This window comes from Xyrauchen texanus, chromosome 20 (genome assembly GCF_025860055.1).
Source record: "Xyrauchen texanus isolate HMW12.3.18 chromosome 20, RBS_HiC_50CHRs, whole genome shotgun sequence".
Lineage (NCBI taxonomy): Eukaryota > Metazoa > Chordata > Actinopteri > Cypriniformes > Catostomidae > Xyrauchen > Xyrauchen texanus.
In genome coordinates this window covers 6745886-6767571 of record NC_068295.1, presented here as the reverse complement: position 1 = coordinate 6767571, position 21686 = coordinate 6745886, and the positions used below count along the sequence as shown (strand labels likewise).

The window sequence follows — 21686 nt, the reverse complement described above, 5'->3', positions numbered from 1 at the left end:
AGTGTAAAACATGATGAAGATTAGCGGACAAGAGGTCAATTCATTAAATTTCCTCACAAAAGCAGTTTAGTCGGCATACTGAAGCATCACCTCCATATACATCCATTAAACAAAAAACAAAAAGCGGTCTCGGTACGGTACTACTGAGCACCCCAGAATATTCCGCCATAGAATGTCTATTGGACCGGTCTATATGCATTGCTATGCTAAATATTTTAGAGCTCAACTTGATAGAAGGGCTCTGGCGCACTATGGCTCAGAGAGCCGAATCCCACATTGAGCCGCGTTCAGATCTCGTGACTGGCCTTTTATGTTGTTTTCTTGGAAATATTTGAACACTAATAAGTATAATAATTTAAATTTAAAAATTGGAAGGATCCCGTACCATATAAACGAAATTTCGGCGCAGCGAATACTATAAAAGGTTTAGTAAAATTATTATTCGGGGAGAAAAAAAGGCCTCTGTGATTGGTACATCCTGACCAGCGCTGAGAAAAGCAACAGATATCATGTGACAACGCCGTCCGCGCTTCAGCGTTTAATAAATTTAATGTATTAAATATTATAAAACGGTTCGTTATTGAAGACCCATCGCACCTGTCCAATTAGAGACAAGTTCTTAACCGTGCTGATCGGTATTATATATTATATAATTATATATAATATATAATTGTTACATTAATAAGATTTAAACGCATCCGGCGTGGTCATTTATTTTACAATGCATTTTAATGTAATATAGTTCGAGCTGCAGTACCATGAGTGTCCTGAAGATGATGCAAATGTTCCTATTTTTGAGCACTAACGTTTGCCCATCAGCTTCGCTTTATCATTTTGCAGCTGAGTTTTATTGACTTTTATAATGAGGAATAGCTCAACAAGATTAGCGATGAAACACCGTAGAGGACAGCGCTTTGTTCTACAACACGACTTTTGTTCCACCCAAACAATATCTAGTGTTCCCCAGTTCTCTGATGATTTGAATGAGGGAATTCACTCTTCTGTGAGCAATTATTTCACTTGAGAGTCAAAAAATTGAAACTGCGCCCTTTGAATTAGCGATAAATAAATAAGCAAGGCTCTGAAATCCCACATGTGTAGTTTTGTCTCTACACTCGTGGGAATGAGGCAGTTTCAACAATAACTGGTGCCATATGTCTACTTGTTTGGCTTGAAGAGGATTGGAGAAATGCTGTTAAAAAGTGTTTGTTTTGAATTAGTTTAGGCCACTTTGGCATGTAAGTGCAAACAAGCCAAGATGCTTAGAGAAATTCAAAACACACACTAGGGAATTTTTGTGATGATGATAACGATGGTAATCCTAAATGAAGATGAGAAGGGCCAAAAGCAAGCATGTTTTAACGTTGAGTAACAGGCATTTAAGGACGTTTGGTATCACTTGATAGGAGCGTACCTTTAATTAACAACATTAACAATTATTTTACATTATTCATGGTAATATGGAACTGGGCTAAATGCTCACCTTAAAGAAAATGTGTTTTTGTTTTCTGGTCAAAAAGTGTATTAAGATGGAAAACGAAATTGATTGTTATTGAATATTGATGGAGCAACATAATTTGTGTGAAAAGAAATGATAAGGGAGTGTTGTTTGATTAAAATTATTTTTAAAAAAATTGCAACATTTGGGACAAAAGCACCCCAGGGGGGTTATAGTGATATTGTGTAATAGGGACAATATAGGAAACATTTCTCAACTTCAGCAAATACATTTGGAACAGCAAGATGCTTTTTTGAGAGACAAATTAAGACAATGCTTGTTCAAAATTGCCACTTCAGAAATGGTTTAACCATCATCAACCAATCATATTTGGCATTTCATAACATCTCATTTATTATAAAACAAACTAAACTCCATTGTAATTGGATCAGTCAATGAAAGTCCACTTTAAACATTCTTCATAACAAATGTATTTGTCACACTTAAAAAAATAAAAAAAAACAACCAAACAAAGTGTTTTATAGGGACATTTAGCCCCTGCAAAGGGGCTTTTCACCTCAAATACTATCCTTTCACTTATTGGACAGTTATTAAAAACATTTGACTTAATCACCTTGAACAGAACTGAAAATGACAAATAAGTTGTATATATTTCTCATTAGACACACACATTTGCAAAATTGTAAAAAATAATAATAATAATACAAAAAAAATTATTCATTATTAGATCAAATTGTCTCAAAATCAAACTGTAGACATTGCACACATTAACCTCATGTATCAGAAAAATACACTAACTGAGCACTTTATTAGCAATATGGATTATGTAAACAGCAAATCATGTGGCAGCAGTGCAATGCATAAACGCAGATAAGTGTCAGCTTCAGTCAATGCTCATATCAACCATCAGAATGGGGAAAAAATTAGATCTCAGGGATTTCTCCCGTGGCATGATTGTTGGTGCCAGACGGGCTGGTTTGAGTATTTCTGTAACTGCTGATCTCCTTTTCACACACACAACAGTCTCTAGAGTTTACTCAGAATGGTGCCAAAAACAAAAAAAATTCAGTGAGCGGCAGTTCAGTGGAGGGAAACACCTTGTTGATGAGCAAGAATGGCCAGACTGGTTAGAGCTGACCGAAAGGCTATGATAACTCAGATAACCACTCTGTACAACTGTATTGAGCAGAATAGCATCTTATAATGCACAACATGACAAACCTTGAGGCGGAAGGGCAACAACAACAGCTGAAGACCATGTCAGGCCCTTTATTAGGACCAAGGTGAGTGTGTGTGTGTATATAGATAGATATAGAACCAGCACAGGATATCACATATTCCCAAACAGTGAGTGATTTACATGTGTTCATGCAAAGAAAGAATAGAGAAAGAGAGAGTGAGAGAGAGAGAGTGAGAGAGAGAGAGGGGGAGGGTGGGAGGATAAGACGACAGAGAAGAGGTTTTAAACCCCTCAGCTACCAGCATCTTTAACAGATTCCTCACAAACTCACCTCCCGACTACAGCACGGGCATCCGATAAGACCTGCGCGGAGACACAAACACACAGTCAGAGAGAGGGAGCTGCACACAGGCAAAGTCGGGACAGTCCAAACAGAGCGCTACACTTCATTACGCACAAGTTGCGAAGAGGAAAACAGGACACACTCAATACTAGCGCAACTGCAGATATATCTCTTATCAAGAGTGCGAAGGACCGGATTTCAGGAATTAAGCTTCACTTTGGAAAAGAGTTTTTGTGGATTGTGTGCGTCTGGAGTGGTTTGAGGATGCGCGTCTCGATCCTGCTGCTGCTCTGCGCTCTTTACGCAGGAGACGCGCACAAACTATCCGCGCTCACGGTGAGTCACCAAACACTTTATATACTGGGTTTCAGTGAGGCACTTACAATGGAAGTGAATGGGGCACATCCGTAAATGTTAAAATACTCACTGTTTTCAAAAGTATAGCCACAAGACATAAACAATATGCATGCCAACATGATTTAAGTTCAATAAAATCGCTTACTAACCTTTTCTGTGTTTAGTGATATCCAATTTTACAACTTCGTGGCTATGATGATGTAATGTCAACAAGACCTAATCCCTAAAATGACTGTTAAAATTATGATTTAAATGACTTTACAGCTCAAACAACAGATGAGTTTTAACAAACTTATTTGAGTGCTTTAAAAAAAATTATAAGCTTCTAATTTCTGCCTTTAACCCTCTAAAAAATTGGCCCCATTCACTTTCATTGTAAATGTCTCACTGTAACCTCGATTTTTGCTTTTTTAAAAGGAAAGGATGGAAAAGTCTAAATTAATTTTTTTGATAATCATCTTTATGCCACAAATGCTGTCGATATAGCGTAACTTGTATTGAACCCGGAATATTCCTTTAAAACAGACCTATTATTATAAGGGTTTTATATATTATAAGACTCTCTGAATTATTTGACTTTTAAAATCTGGAATTGTCATCCATTTTGCTTTTTAAGCTTAAGCATATGCATATTATTTTGTCATCTTATGTAACTGGTATTTAATATATAGTTTAAAAAATATGTAATATGACTGAATCAATCTTGGCAACATTAGGTTACAATGACAAAAGTAATAATTTTTTTTTTTAAGGGTCAGATAAGGTAGAAATATAGCTTTTTAAAGAAAAACAGCAAATTTCACTCTTTACAGTGTAGTAAATTATGATCAGTCTGACATTAGCCTGATATCAGAATCAGAATTCATGTTTATTATCCAAAGGACACAATAAACAGGCCAGGTGCTTAAGGTTGATAATTACAGGCTGTTTTAAATTTGGGTGCAGAGCATCTTGACTGTTTATACAGTATGTGCGTGTGTGTTTGTGTTTTAAAATGAGAATCTCAGATACTAGAGTAAGATGACAAGAGCAATCTTGGGAATCCTATTTGGGCTCCGGAGAGGTGATGTTTGTGAACTCACAGACTCTAAATACTTCAAGACGGTAATCAGAGAGCCACAAGCTTGCTTTCACATCTGTGTGTACAGTAAAACACTACAGGTGCAGTCCCACCTCATACTTTGGCTTATGTGTGACAGGGGCTTGGGTATTTTTGCCCACTGAGCGCTGGGAACATGGTGAGATTTTCTCCCCTCCCTGCGGTCGCTGGCCTCTACATGGACGTCTGCCTGTGTACACAGGTTTAGGGCCGCTGATTGCGGGAAGCCGCTCCCCATTAACCGAGTGAGAGAGTAAGTGTCGTATGGCCACGAGAGAGAGAGAGACAGATCAACACAGGTCCATCCAGAGCTTGGACACAGAGCAGCTTTGATAGACCACGAAGCCCAGGCATTTATGTCCAACCAAGTCAGCTCTCGCCGAATGCCTGAGTGGGTTTGCACTTTCAATAGAGAGACAGGAAACGGCCCACTTTCTAATCCATAAATGTTGGTCAATAGTCAATATTTGTGTACCTGTCAGGTATTGCAACAATTCTGGTACGTAATGTGTGCTTGGCAGCTAATTTTTTGATATATTTTTTATTTGCAGCTAATATTTGCATTTGAGGTCACATTTTTTTCCCCTAAATGCACAGACAATATGCAAAGAAAGAAAAAAGGACTAATTATTTCATGCTTGATAGTATTCTTTGTTCAATGCATGTGAGAATCATATTGCTAAAGGACACCGATGTGTTTTATCTCTGTAGTTTTGTAGGACCGAATAGCCTAATTATTGACCCCATGAACTCAAAACTGGTGTTTTGTGTCTTTAAGTACATGCATATTAGCTTTGAGGCCATCTACGTATATACTGGATTACACTTAACTTTTAGCATGTATATATACAGCATATAAGTGTTTAAAATATACTCTTTCTCTTATGGGAAACTGAACCAAAAAATTGTATTGACTTATCTTCCAATACACTGTTTTTTGTCTAATCAAATGCCCTCTAGATTGAAAATATCCCTCCTACTAATTGAGACCAACTAGCAAGTAGGTTCCTGGGTCTGATGGAACTAAAATCTTATGGGCTATTTAAAAAAAAAAGGGGACAAGTCCTTCAATATGCCTGGGCCAAACATCTGAAAACAAGTGAACACAGGACAGAAAACAGCACTTGTTAAGCCATTTCCAGCCTAAACTGAAAATCAAATGACTGTGGCGACATATTTGCAAAATGATGTTACATGGTTTATTACATATATCTCGGCAGTTCTGAGGTGAAATGTCCACTGAGTGGCGCTAAAAGCGAGTTAAATGTTCTCCCAAATAGATTAGGTTTTAAGGTTAATTCTTTATCGAGTTTTACATAAACAAAACCGACCTCCCTACCCTAAAACTTAAAATTAAACATAACCTAGGCAAATGTGCGTAAATAATAAATAAATGTAATTCCTGAAGAAGCAATGTCATTTTGTGGTGGTCCTAAGACACTATCGGCTCACGTGTCCACTCGCGTGTTCTTCTGGATTCATACTCACAGTGGCCTTACAAGTCATGCGCATTAGTATAAGAGTTTAGATGTCATAAGATTGTGTGATAAACATTGTGTGAGGAACAGGGTGAAAAGTAAATGTTTATAAACTGATAATCGTTTGTTTTACTCGTGATTTGTGTAAAAGTGAACAAAAGTCATTGTTGTTGTAGCGCTTCTTATGTTTATTTCACCAGGAATCCTCCGTGGTATGTACAACAAGCCACGGAAAAATAATTTAGCTAAAATGTTGGTATCGTAACGTGATTTTATGAGATGAGGTTGACAATTTCATGGTGTTTTTATTGGGATAGTTCACCCAAAAATATCATTTCTGTCAACATTCACTTACCCGTACGTTGTTCCTTACCTATATGACCTTTATTCTTCTGTGGAACATGAATAAATGCACTACTATGGATAAAGGATGCATTGAAATGACTGAAAAGTGACTGGGAATAATGTACTCTTTTTATGTAAGGGTCATACAGGTTTGGAACAACATACACTCACTGAGCACTTTATTAGGAACACTATGGTCCTAATAGAGTGCCAGACGTGATCTTCTGCTGTTGTATCCCATCTGCCTCAAGGTCCGATGTGTTGTGTATTCTGAGATGCTATTCTGCCCACTACAACTCTACAGAGTGGTTATCTGAGTCACCTTAGCCTTTCTGTCAGCTCTGAGTCAACACAAACCAGTCTGGTCATTTTCTGTTGACAAGGCGTTTCCATCCGCAGAACTGCTGCTCTCTGGATGTTTTTTGGCTTTTGCCACCATTCTGAGTAACCTCTAGAAACTGTTGTGTGTGAAAATCCCAGGAGATCAGCAGTTACAGAAATACTCAAACCAGCCCGTCTGGCACCAACAATCATGCCACAGTCAAAATCACTGAGATAATTTTTTTTCCCCCATTCTGATGGTTGATGTGATCATTAACTGAAGCTCCTGACCCGTATCTGCATGATTTTATGCATTGCACTGATGCCACACAATTGGCTGATTACATAATCACATGAATAAGTAGGTGCACAGGTGTTCCTAATAAAGCGCTGAGTGAGTGTATTAAATTAATTTGGTGTGATATTCAATATGTTATATATGGAATCCCAGGAGAGCTGTTTTCTCATTCTCTATGTTGAGACTGACCACTGCTTTTCTGAATTTTTATGCAGTCCAGTTTCCTCTGGGCATTGAGCCGCAGAGATTTTGCCTGGCATACCCATCTTGGTGCTGATGGAGGCTGTTAGCACTGTGGCCAGTGATACAGTTGCTGTCAATGTTTCTCTGTTGGCATCTGCAACAGCTGGGCCTTCTGGGATGGCAGCTATGTGGCATGGGTAGATATGCTGTTATTTGAGACTGAGTAAACAGGGGAGTTTATTTCATGCAAGGCTTTAGGTACGAGCCTCTCGCTTCCACTACATTTCAGCAGAGCCTTGTTTAAATAAGCCAAGTATCCCCAGATCTCTGATTCACCTGTAGGCAGTCGACAGGCTCGGTTGGTGAGAACAGATAGAGACAAATTTTGTAAACGGTTGCACCACTTTTGAATGGTTTAAAACCTCTGTTTTCAGTTTCCTAATGCAATAGTTTTCAAAAGTATGTGGTTAAAGAGAACATTTTTGAATGTCTGTGTTTTCGGTGGAGGAAAACACCAATCCTTTGTGTGAATGAGAGGCCTTATTTGTGAATTGTGTGGATGTGGCCTTAGTCACAAGCCCCCAGTAATAAAGTTCAAGCAGACGCTATTTGCACTGGTATAGCGCTGCAGCATGCATATTTAAATTAAGTAATTGTCATGCTTTAGTGCAGTGTTTCTCAAACTGGGGTACGTGAAGTGACAATGGGGGTACGTGAATAATATTCTGAGATTTACTGTTCTTCCAATTTCATTACAGTCTAAAAATAACATTCAAACCCAGTTCTTGTATTTATCGCTGGCATAAATTATTTTGTGTGCCCTCTAGTGTAGAAACACCAAAATGGTTGTATCATAAATGTCAGAAAAATATGCAATGAAATAATAAGTTAAAAAATGCACCTACTCATGCGTCACACAAGTATCTTTTTTCGCCAGCCCAGCCCAGTGCTAGGTGACTTAGCTTAGTGATAGCAAGAAAAATACTTCACTGTTTTACCAGACTCGCAAATGTCAGTTTGTTAGTTTATCTTTTTTATTTTTTTTTGCACAGATTCTTACACGCAATGCTCGAAATCGGCCGGCATTGCCGTACCTGCAATGATACGCCATTCCAAGTCAAGTCAAGTCAATTTTATTTGTATAGCGCCTTTCACAACAAACATCGTTTCAAAGCAGCTTCCAATTCCAGGCACAGAACTGAACGCTATTCTTGCGTACCCCGATGAGGGGGAGAGTTTTCAAGTTATATCATATCTAGCATTCCCATCTCAATCGGTAAGCCATTTATTCAGTATGTGTATGATTAATATAACATGTACAAAACATGTAAAAAATATAACATGTTTACTTTAAGGGAGTTGTTTTATAAAGATAATTGTGCTAAACAGACATATTTTCAAATGACCTTGTGTGAATGTTATCTATGCCTTAGAGAGGGGGAATGCGAAAGGATGTTCAATTTTTGAAGGGGTACGCCACTGTAAAAAGTTTGGGAACCAGCCACTTCATTATTTGATATTTTATTTTGCTGCACAAAATTGTTTTCAGCACTAATTTTAGTTAATTTCCTTTGGTGAATTGGTTGCTAAAACATATTTTATTCAAAGAAATGACACTATTAGAAGGCGTAACTCATTCCTGTGTATTCTCCCTGAGTGTGTGAATGTCGCCAGCATTTTTGGCTTAAGGGTTGCTGCAACATAGTCTCATCACAATTTAAAATAATTTGTATGAGATGACGAAATCATAAGATATCGTAACTTGGCTCATATGATAAGGAATGACTTTTATTCCCATAGCGACTAACCAATCAATAAACACGATTTCAAATCGATATAATGCAGACATCAAATTTGAGCTAGCCTAACATCTGTGAACTTATTTGGTATTTATACAATACAAATGAGCGATGCATGTCAATAAAATTTAATGTGCTTCTCTCGTGTAGGTGTGGGGTTTTGGTATGGGGATAGATTTTATGGTTAGATTTATGTATTGAAAAACATACATTAGTTTGTGGGTTTGTCTATTTTTCTCTATTGGAGTTAACGAGCCAACTCGTCCAATAAAATGACACATTTTTTCCATCTTGTACTAATTATTACTAGCTGTCATGAGACTAGGTTGGTTGCAGTGTTGATCCCAGCAGAAAAAGCTATCACTGATATGTGAGACGTATCCTGAATCATAATAAAAGGGTTACAAGACAATATTTGAAGACTAAATCAATCCAACACAAGTGCAGTGGATCATGTGAAAGAATGCACAGTGTCAGGATTTGAGTGCTGTGATTCACAGAGAACAACACGCCCTTTTCCTCATTATTTACAGGATGAGCAGGGATGCCTCTACATCTAAATGTTAACAAATGGCTGTGGGTAATTCCCCTGGGGGTCAGAGGTCATCTCATCACACTCCCCTTTACACAGCCTGGCAAAGCAGAATGTGGGAGGCAGAGCAGCACAGTGGAAACCCTCACACACATACACACACACACACACACACACACACACACACACACACACACACACACACACACACACACACACACACACACACACACACACACACAATTAAGCTAATCTGAGAGCTGTTAGTTGATGTTACATTGTGATGTGAGACGATATTATTATATTTTATTATATTATATATGTCCTGTCCCTGATCATTTCGGTCTGACCATAACAGTTTTATAAGCTTGTCGCAGTGTAATGCAGGCTTTCAAAAGAGACTGTTATTGAAATATGAGGCAGTGCTAATTATAGTTGACCCAACTGCAAAACCACAGCCAGTGAGTAAGCTCTGTTACTCATTTCATATGAGAAGAGAGTGTTTAAACAGCAAAATAAAAAAATACATAAAAAACAACATATATATATATATATATATATATATATATATATATATATATATAAATGCATTAAGATGCTAAAACATGTATGACATGATACCTTTAATAAACATGCTCTGTTTGCTGCAGTAAAGCAGATGCACATGAATATCAAACCCCATTCATAATTCTGCTGTGCCAAGAGCCTTTAAATATCATTAGAGCCATTACAGCTAAAATGGTTCTGTTTCCCACATTTGCTTTCCTCAGTATGACTCAAATGAGTCAGGAGGTGATCTTTTCAGAGGTTTCCTACTCTGAGTCTAAAGCAAAAGTTTTGATGGTGTCAGACTATAAGGGACAGGGAGATGATTGGGTGTGAATTTAGTTTCGGCATTACTGTCTCAAGAAAGCCCACTGTGGCATTGGTTGCATTTTGTTTGTCATTCCTCTGTGATATTCAATTTTTTAAATGTTCAAATGTGTCATCCCTTCCACACCTCTCTGTTGAAATTCATGTAAAGTGGCTCCTAAAAGTGTTGGACAATTAAGCAACTATTAAAACATATAAATGTATTTTCATTTGATAACAAAATATTTTTTTTTCTCAAGGACTAACTTCACTTTTCTGAGGCAAAGTTGCTATTACTTTGAACTAACTGATCTTAAAGGGATTTCACCCAAAAATTAAAATTCTCCCAAATGTCTATGACTTTCTTACTTTTGCTGAACACAAACAAAGATGTTTAGAAGAATATTTCAGCTCTGTAGGTCCATACAATTCAAGTGAATGGTGGCCAGAAATGTGAAAGTCTGAAAAGCACATGAAGGCAGCTTAAAAGTAATTCATATGACTCCAGTGGTTAAAGACATATCTTCAGAAGAGATATGATAGGTGTGGGTGAGAAACAGATCAATATTTAAGTATTTTTTACTATAAATTCTCCTCCTTGCCCAGTAGGTGGCGATATGGACAAAGAATGCAAATTTCAAAAAGCAAAAGAATGTTAAAGTGGAGATTAATAGTAAAAAGGGACTTAAATATGGATCTGTTTCTCACCCACACCTATCATGTCACTTTCGAAGATTTGAATGTAACTAATGGAGTCATGTGGATTACCTTTATGCTGCCTTTATATGCTTTTTGAACCTTAACATTTCTGGTCACCATTCATTTAAATTGTATGGACCTACAGAGCTGAGATATTCTTCTAAAAATCTTTGTGTTCAGCAGAAGAAAGAAAGTCAGACACATCTGGGATGGCATGAGTGTGAGTAAATGATGCGAGAATTTTCATTTTTCAGTGAACTATCCCTTTAAGGTTTTTAGTGGATATACATATACATTAACATTTAGTCATTTAGCAGACGCTTATATCCAATTTGTCATACAAAGTTTAACAACATCTGCAGCCAAGTTCTCAGTGGCTGGAGTTGTAAAGATGCTAGCACAGAAGAAAGAGATAGACAAGGATTTTTTTCCCTTCTTTTTTTCTGTACATTATGTTCAGGTTAAGTGCAGTAGTAAGTGCAATTAGTGTGGGTTGGTTAAGTGTTCACGGAACAGATGTGTTTTCAGCTGGTTCTTGAAAAGGTAACAGCAGATTGTATGAAGGTTGGAAGTTCATTCTACCACGGAGGAGTAGAGAACGTGAACGATCGTGAAATAGACTTTTCTGTAGCCTTAAGCCTCCTTGTTAGCGTGCCCATCTCCCATGCTGGAGACCCCGGTTCAAATCCCGCTCGGAGCAGGTCGAGCAGGATCGGTTACACATACTGCAGATGTATGAAGGAAGTTCCACACACATTCACATAGGATCCTAGCAGAGTAACCACAGTTTATGTAGTTTATCGCAATAACTATGGACATGTTCTACTAACATTTCATAACAAGAAAGCATCCAAATATATTTCATCTTATTTTTAAGAAATGTATCTATTGATTTATAATATAAAATCAACAAGCTTCATTTTGGGAAAAGTGCGCTTGTGATATATTTATCACACTTGGTTTGATGTTTTGTACAATGCAATGAAATAAATACAAATTTTAAAGTGATAGTTCACCCAAAGTCATCCTTTACTCACCCTCATGTCCCCAAAAGAAACCTGTATAAGTGTCATGAAACCCAAAAGGAGATGTTAGTCACAATTTACGTTTATTGTCTGTAACAAAGATGCAATCAAAGTGAATGTAACAGAGAATTTCATTAAGCCTAACATATCCTTTTGTGCTCCACTGACGAAGAGAGAGTCATATGGTTTTGGAAAGGCTTTAGGGTGTGTAAATGATGACAACATTTACATTTTTGGGAGAACTATCCCTGTATGTGCAGCTTAAATGGCCAAATACTTTTTTGGGGCCACTGTATATCAGTCACTTTATAACAGGGTCCGTTCAGATGGTGCCGTATTCATACGCAAAACTGTGCACCTGCAGAAGACGAAAACAAAAATCTATTTTTCCCCCCGTCCTTCACATGACTACCAGCAGGTTGTCCCTTTTATTGCCGATTTTTCACAGCAATTACAGGCTTTTCTCTTTGATTGAGTTAATAGCCTGAATCTATGCTGCCACTTTCTTCCTTTTCCACTATGCTGGAGACTAACGATGCCTAGGCAATCCAAGGAAGCCCCCGTTGGGACCCTTTCACACATCTGCACACGCTCTCTCGCTCTCTGCCGGGCCCCCATTGACCCATAGCGGCCAAGGTGTGAGGGGCCTCTCTGGGTCTGTGGTTGGGAGGCACCCCTGTCCTTCTGGGCCCCCTTGGCCCCATGTGGCCCTCTGTTGGGCACAATGCACGCTCTGCTGGAGGTTGGTCCCTGGATCACTGCTTTCAGTCCTACAATGCCTCACTGGCAAAAGGGGGTAATAGGATTTTAGGTTTGTGTGCTGGTGGTTTCTCTCTGTCTTTTTCTCTTTCTCACTTTTTATTTTTGTTTCTCATTCATCTAAAATGATCTTGCTTTGAGAAGGAATGATAAAAAAGCATATAGATTTGTTTTATATATTGTAATTACAATAGACTTTCCCAAACACACATGCCATAACTCTCTCCCTAAATTATTTTTGTTGTTTAAAAAAATAAGAATATATATATATATGTATATATATATATATATATATATATATATATATATATATATATATATATATATATATATATATATATATAAACAGCATTTATTTTGTTTATGAATACATTTAAAAAAAAAACTGTTTTCTAAATGAGGATGTCCCTAATGTCTCAAAATTGAGGTATTGGCAGATTTGGTGAAAGATGGTTGACCAAAGCTATCTTGCTGGTTAGGACACTTAAAGCGATAGTTCACTCAAAAATGTTAATTGTCTCGTTATTTATCCTCATGCCATTCCAGATGTGTATGAATTTATTTTTTTGCAGAATACAAACAATGATTTTTAGAAGAATATTTCAGCACTGTAGGTCCATGTAAAGCTAGTGAATGGTGACCAGACATTTGTAGCTCCAAAAATCACATAAAGGAAACATAAAACTCCAGTGGTTAAATCCATATCTTCAGAAGCAATATGATATGATATGTGGGTGTCCTTTTGTACTCTAAATCTCCACTTTCACTTTTACACCTAAAAACCTCATGTGGTGCCTGAAAATGAAAGTGGAGATTTAGAGTAAAATAATTACTTACATTTTGATCTGTTTCTCACCCACATCTATCATATCGCTTCTGAAGATTTGGATTTGACCACTGGAGTCATATGGATTACATACTGCATTTATGTGCGTTTTGAGCTTCAAAGTTTTTGGCCCTGTTGGCCTGCATTGTATGGACATACAGAGCTGAAATATTATAAAAATCACTGTTTGTGGTCAGATGATGAAATGTTCAAGCCCCAGGCCCCATGGTGCTTTAATGGGGCCCTGTGCTGCTGTGCATTAGGTGGAAGAATGCTCATTTGAAAACCATGAAAGTCATTCAGTTTCTGTGGTTTTTTTTAAGGGAACCGTTTTTTTGGATCCCAACTCTTATAAAAAGTTTGTAACTGTCATGAGTGCAACAATATATTTGTCATCGCATCACTCTTTTCAATATTTGGATTTGTTTTGGCCATTATCTAGTGCCTCTGTGGTGTCTCTGTGACCAGCTGTTGATGCTGTATACAGACAGCTGTCCTGGGTGGTTTAAGATTCCCCCGTTGATTTTCAATGGACGTGTCTTGGTTTGGCTGAGGCTGAATTGATATGCGATTATTTGGTGTCTGGGTTTGTGGGGTCTAGTTTGGACAATCTCAACTGTTGAATCGTTGAATGCGTCTTGGCTGTGATGAGCCCTCTGTGGTGGTCGTGTTGGTTTTGTCCATGTCTTGGACACTGATTGTGACCAAATCGAATTGTGATGGCTTCGAGAGCGCTTCAGCGATCGCTCGACTGAGTGTGAGCCACCCCGTTGTGAGGATTGTGAGCTCTCCAACGGCCATGGTTGTAAGATGACCATCGTGGATGATTTTGGATTCGCTCTGCAGCACTCCGGGCACAATCTGTTTTCTGACATCTCTGTCGCACCTCCCGCAAGCTCTCTGACAGCAGAGCGGAGAGTGACAGAGCGGAAGGGGCGCGGGGTCACAGCTGCGGAGAGCGAGAGGGAGTGAGGGCGATGGGGTGAGAAAAAAAGAGCACACTGAAAAAACAGTTTTTTGTTTTGTTTTGTTTTGTTTTTTTTGTCTTCATCTTTATTTTCACAAGCTTTATTTTTATTTATTTTTCTCCAGTAAAAATATCTAAACTTTCTGAAAACAAGATATGTTTACTTGATAAGCAAAATGGCATATAATATTGAAGGGATAGTTAAAAACTATCTTTACTTAAAAATTAAAAAATTGTCATAATTTAATCACGCTCATGTTGTTCCAAACCTGCCTGACTTTCTTCCATGGAGTAAAAAGTATATGCTAGGCAGAATGTTTAAGGTGCACTCAGTCAGTGTAAGTCCAAATGACACAATGACAAAAGTTACTGAGTGCACCTTTAAGGACTGACAGCCTCGGTCATCATTCACTTTCATTGTATTTTCCATACATTCTACACAAGATGCAATGAAAGTGAATGGTGACTGACACATTCTGCATAACTTCTCCTTATTTTGATCCACAGAAGTAAGTCATACGGTTTGGAACAACATTAGGCTGAGTAAATAATGACAGAGTTTTGGAACTTAAAAGCAAATAAAAAAATGTTGGGGTGAATCTAAGATATACTATAATACAGTATATAGTCATATACATATAGAGATTTTTTTGCTTTTGTGGTGTGTGTAAGATAGACACAAAGAAATAGCAAGATGATAGAAAGATAGAAAGACAGTGTTTTTGTCATAAACTAAGAGAAAGAAAGAGATGTTGTGGTGTGCTGGAGAATTTCAAGGGGGGTCAGTGTTAGCCCTGATCCCAGACAGCATGAGTCTGTAAGTCACAGACTAGCGCACACAGACCCCAAACATGAGACCCTCTTATTCATAAGTTAATGTGCATTCATTCATAAAGATTCTGAATTAAGAGTGAAAAGCGGGTCGTCATGGCAGGGTAGTGGGTGATGAAGAGAATCATTGTCCTTTTTATAACACTTTTTACTGTCACACACAGAGACAGGATGTACAGCAGCTGCTCATTTACATGTTGAGTTTTGTAGTGTGGTCCATGTAACCATCAGTAGCGTACGGCTAAATGAAGCAATAAGCTACGACAGGCCTTGTGTTACAGGGATTTTGACACAGATGAGGGGTGTTCATAGACACAACATGAAGCTGCCATTGATGGGTCGACCCAGAGGAACATTTTATTGCTCAGATGTTTCCCTTTCATTGTTCCAAAGACTTCTCACTTATGTTTCATTTCAGTTTCAACTTTGTCTTTGATGTTGTCTTGTTTCATTGTTGGATGAGGAGAAATTCTAAGGAGATATTAAAAAGATAACATTAAAATACACAAGGTTTCAAAAGTATAGCTACAAGACAAACATTATGCACGTTTATTAGATGTTTGCTAGATTTTAGTGTGACAAAATCCGAGATTTACTGATGTTGCAGTCTTTACCAGATTACAGGGTTTACTTATGTTGCGTCATCTTTGTTATATTTAATGTAACTTTACACAGAAAGTGTTAGTAAGCGATTTTATCATGTCTTGTGGCTGAACTTTTGAAAACAGTTGTGTATTTTAATGTTAATGGACTGGCCTCATTCACTTCCACTTTGATTTTTGCATTTCTTTTGTGGTAATCAACATTATGCCACAAATGCTGTTAATTGAGCTTAAAGGGATAGTTCACCCAAAAATGAAAATTCTTTCATCATCTACTCACCCTCATGTCATTGCAGATAAATATGACTTTCTTTCTTCTGCCGAAAACTAACGAAGATGTTTTCGAAGAATATCTCAGCTGTGTAGATCCATAAAATGCAAGTCAACAAGGTCCAAAACTTTGAAGCTCAAAAAGCACATAAAGGTAGCAGAAATGTAATCCATACTTCTTCAGTGGTTAAATCCATATCTTCTGAGGAGAAGTGATCGGTGAGAAACAGATCAACATTTAAGTCCTTTTTTACTTTAAATCTTCATTTTCAAACATCCCTCCTAAGCACTATTCTCTCTTAAGTGTTCTTCTGTAGTTTTTTTGCGATTCACATTCTTCATACATATTGTCACCTACTAGGCAGAGAGAAGAACTTATTGTGAATATATTGAATTAAATAATAATGAGTTTCTCACCCACACTTCTGAATTACTTCTGAAGACATGTATTTAATCACTGGAGTTTAATCTATGGATTACTTTTAGGCTGCCTTTTATGGAGTTTTATAAACTTGGCTTGGGTAATTTAATCTGACCAATTACGTATATATAAACAGCCGCTTACCTCTTCATGGCATCAAGTACTTCAGCATCCCTCCACTATGTGTGTGTGTGTGTGTGTGTGTGTGTGTGTGGGGGGGTTATTCGAGCTCAGGTCAAGCCTTGAGCCTCGAGCCCTTCGCCAAGGACAGCAAGCCACACACGTTTACACTATGCTCTAAGCAGGATTGCATTAATTTGCAAACTACTGAAATGATTTTTGAGCTTCAAAGTTTTGTATTGACCTACAGCGCTGAGATATTCTTCTAAAAATCTTTGTGTTCAGCAGATGAAAGAAAGTCATACACATCTGGGATGACATAAATGTAAGTAAATGATGAGATCATTTTCAATTTGGGTGAACTATTCCTCCACTGAGTCTGAAACATTCCTTGAAGTGTACAGCTATTCAACATTTCTACTGAAAAATACCTCTGAAATCTCTCATGTGTCTTTTAGAGTTTCAGGAGAGATCTGAATAATGAGTGTGTTAATATGTACAGCAAGACCTGTAACTAAATGAGCTCATAAATACCCAACAGCACAAGAAAGTGTTTACATACAGAGCAAAATCTGGTTAATGAGCAAAAATCTGTGTGCAGATCGGACTTTGCTTAAACTGTTTATGAACTTCATCCCAAAAAAAACTTTTACATTTTATTGGGTTATTACACATAATCAGTGCCTCAAACTCTGCTCAGATAACAGTCAGGGATTGCAATTTCTTACAATATTCTTCCAAGAAAAAACATAATTTTTTCAATAATAATAAACAAATGTTTTTTAAGCGATTTGACACTAGAAATGTCCTCATAAACCACATTTATGGCATAATAACCTTGTAATAACCAGTTTGTAACCTAAATAAATGTCCTTGAAAAGCACACAACCCCCACATCACACTATCTTTTAAAGTGTTTTGTATTTGCCAATTTGTGAAAATAGGTCACATAAAAGTCATCCAAACAGTAAACCCCGCACCTGTGCAGGTAATGTTCTAATCACAAAAGAAGTCGATTTCCTGTGAGGTGATGTTTGCAATATCATTGAACATTCCTGTACTGCACAAAGAGTAAAATACACATTTATTAGTTCAATGTGTGTGTGGGGGGGACACAGTTTTGTTATTCTACCTGGGAGGTATGAGTCTGACAGACAGATAAAAGCCATCACTTCTGTCTTTCTCCCTCAATCCCTCATTCACAAACAAGATGTGACATGGAAGGAGAGAGGGGTCAGTGTGTTTGAATGTTATTGGTCAGTCTGTGTCAGTCTGTGTTGTGTTTGGATGTACATTTGTGTGTGTTTTATTCAGTAAATGAATGCAACACTGGAGAATGGAGTTTGTCAATGGCTCTAAAAACTGACAAAATAAAGAAACCTGGTCTCATAGAATCACTTTACTATCCACCTTTTTCCTAAAGGTGGATGTGTTCCAAGGTTGATGCCTGTTTTCAATTTCCAGTCTCCAGTGTTTTCATTTACGTCGACGTGATGTGACGTGGTTGGTTGAGCAATCGCATTTTTCATCTCACATTTGCTTTTTATGATGCTGTTGGTTAGGTTTAGGATTAATAGTAGTTTTAATGAAGCTCCTCTTTAGACAAATTCAATCCTTATAACTTATCCGTTCGAGGGCAATTTTTATTTGTGTTTTTTACCGATTCATTGTAAAGAATCAGCTTATAAAAGTCATTAGTTTGCAAATCTGACTATACTGGTCACGTTGCATGTTTGTTGTTTTTCCGATTCCCTGTTTGTCCTCTGTTCTAAGTGGTTTTGTTTCTGTAACTCTTGACTCACCCCTATCTCCTACTTATCCTCTCTATCTCTTTGTAGTTTCTACGTGTCGAACAGGATAAAGAGTGCAACATGGATTGTTCTGGAGCTCCTCGCAAGCAGCTGTGTGCATCAGACGGACGGACCTTCAGTTCCCGATGCGAGTTCCTCCGCGCAAAGTGCCGCGACCCTCAGCTGGAGGTCATCCGAGGGCCATGCAAAGGTCAGAGATCACTGGTCATGCATGAGCTTCTGGTTGGGCTGATGCCCTCTGAGGGTCAGGGTCGAGGCGGGCAGGGTTATATCCATCCAAGGATAAATTATTTTAGAAGACAAAGCAGGACAAAACACTGTCTTCTATACAAATCTATATACAATATACTTTCACAAAAGGATTTTAAAAACAACATTAAATCAAAATTGTCCCCATTTACTTTCTTATGGTCTTATTGTTCAAGTTCAATCAGTGCATTGCGTTATCTTTCCTCAAGATGTAAGAACTTTCTCCACCTCATTAACAAGTTTTCTTTTCTGCTGATGTCATCAAGGTCACATGGGCAGGGAAAAACATATGCACCAATTATATCATAATCTAACCATCTATCCAATCAAACCTTGATGAATGAAATAGAGTCCACCATACATTATTTCACTCGGAAATACACCACATTATGAAAGTAAGATATGTTAAAATGCCATTTCATGTTGTCTTTAAAATCACTTTGAGAAGTAAACAGGTAATGTACGCTCACTGAGAACTTTAATATGAACACAATGGTCCTAATAACGTGGTCTTCTGCTGTTGTAGCCCATCCGCTTCAAGGTTTGTCATGTTGTGCATTCTGAGATGCCATTCTGTTCACTGCAATTATACAGAGTGATTATCTGAGTTATCATAGTCTTTCTGTCAGTTCGAACCAGTCTGACCATTCTCTGCTGACCTCTCTCATTAACAAGGCGTTTCTGTCCACAGAACTGCCGCTCATTGGATGTTTTTTGTTTTTGGCATCATTCTGAGTAAACTCAAGCGACTGTTGTGCGTGAAAATTCCTGGAGATCAGCAGTTACAGAAATACTCAAATCAGCCCAGTTGAAATAACTGATATCACATTTTTTTCCCAATTCTGATGGTTGATGTAAAGATTAACTGAAGCTCCAGACCAATATCTGCATATTTGTATGCAATGCACAGCTGCCACACGATTGGCTGATTAGATAATTGCATGAATAAGTAGGTGTACAGGTGTTCCTAATAACGTGCTAAGTGAGTGTATTATTAGGGGTCAATAACAGGTATAATAACCAAGTTTTTGCTTAACCTTAAATTCCCCCAGAAATTATCTGGAGACTTCTTTGTAGTTGTTGTTTAATGTGTGTTTTAAACATTGGAAAAGATTTTGCCAAGATGTTGATAGAGATCTTGTCAGTGTAAAAATAAGCGTACTCATTCATACTGTATGTTCATATGTGTGAGAGATAGGCGGTCATTTGTGGGGCCAAAATTCTGTCAGTACCGATAAAGGTCAAAGGTCCAACAGCTCACAGACACTCTCATTTTATTGGACTCGGCATGAACTGTTTCTTTTTATCTTTCAGTTTTTTTTTGTTGTCTTTCAATCTCTCTCTCTCTTTCCTGCTAGTAAGTACAATGTGTCATTCTTACACTGAGATTTAAAGGGAAAACTAAGGTCTGGTCAGTCAATGATTTCAAGGGCAGTGTTATGTGTATGAAAGTACCTCGAAAGGACACTGGTTTCAGACAGCCTTCCAGTCACATCATGTCTAATCATCTAAAACAATTTCAAATTAGCTTTAGAAATAATCCATCACACATTTAGTAATTACAATGCTTATTTTGTGGTAGAAAAACAGCCTGGATATTTATAAATTAATTTACTGTTTTCAATTGCTTATTCAGATGCCAATTTTATTCATTCAATCAACCACAAAATTGCATGTACAGGATTGTAGAATACCAAAGGCAGTTGAGGATGCATCTTCAAAAATGATAGATGAAGGCATTTTTAGTAGACAGGATGTGATGCAACTTTTGGATCTTCCTTGATGCCTTCCTACCTCCATATTCAGGAAGCATTTCTTAGCTTTCGGACACAGCTAGTGATTTTTGATGGTGATAAATAGAGAGTGAAGGAAAAGAGAAAAAGAATGATTGGAAGATTATAAAGGGGACTAAATGCAGGAAGTGTGTCAAACCTCAAGAGATTGGGAAATTTTGTAAAACTGAGCTGTCATATGTGTAGATACATCCAAAAATGAAAAGCTGAGGCTTGCCCAGTGATGCAACAAAGTTGTGAAAAATGTAACTTTATGCAATTGTTCAGCAACGCGATGCAGTGACTACCAATACAAGTGAATTAAGACACTGGAGCTCATATGATCAGTCTACTGTCAGATACTGTAGTCTAGTGTAGGCAGAACAGAGGAAAAGTCTTTTTGGCTATTTTATGTGTCCAACCTCTCATGCCATCCCAGTCTTAGACTGTTTTAGTGATTTGCTAAATGGAGAAAGTGAGTGAATGTCTCTGCTGAAATGAAATGGTAAGACTGGTGAGGCTTCAGTCTGTGGGTTTTTCTGCCTAGCTGTATCAATGACACACACACACACACACATGCCTGCGCACACACGCTAGTGTTAAGGAGTAACTAATGTTTTAACCCTAATTAAGATCTTTATTGTTTTGTGCCAGATAAATACTGCTATGGTTTCAGATTTAAATGATATCATATGATAGTTATATATTTAAAAAGATTTTGCCCCAAGCGTAGCTTGATTGAAGTTGAACTACTTTAAACTCTAAAGTAGCTGTTGCTTGGAAAGCTACATTATCAAAATACCTTCCTCATCATTGGTGCACACACAGGCACTCCAGTCTGCTGGATACTGTCATTTCACAAACATTTAATACAAAAGGACAGAGAGAGAAAGAGAACAATCTGTAATAGTTTTAACTGGAATAGAGATACAGAGACCGAAACATCTTGAATTCATGTGTCATTGCAGAAGAAACCAGCCCTTATTTCATTTTCTTTAGCCATTACCATTCTTTCCTTTCCTTCCAAAAAAACACCAATGCCACATCAGCCAGAGAGAGAGAGAGAGCGCCAGAGGACTGGCCTGTCG

The 21686-nt window shown here is 37.7% G+C and overlaps 1 protein-coding gene across 2 annotated transcripts in view; it reads left to right on the top strand.

The window, feature by feature from the left end:
* Nucleotides 1-2941: 2941 nt before the first annotated feature.
* LOC127660456 (SPARC-related modular calcium-binding protein 2-like) overlaps nucleotides 2942-21686 on the top strand; it is a 53655-nt gene continuing 34910 nt past the window's right edge. Inside the window, exons 1-2 of one of the 2 annotated variants that reach the window (XM_052150699.1) lie at nucleotides 2942-3318; nucleotides 18605-18767. In XM_052150699.1, the coding sequence (XP_052006659.1) occupies nucleotides 3247-3318; nucleotides 18605-18767 (235 nt within the window). In that variant the 5' untranslated portion in view covers nucleotides 2942-3246. The remainder of the gene's footprint in view (nucleotides 3319-18604; nucleotides 18768-21686) is intronic. The other variant, XM_052150700.1, reaches the window with a different exon arrangement.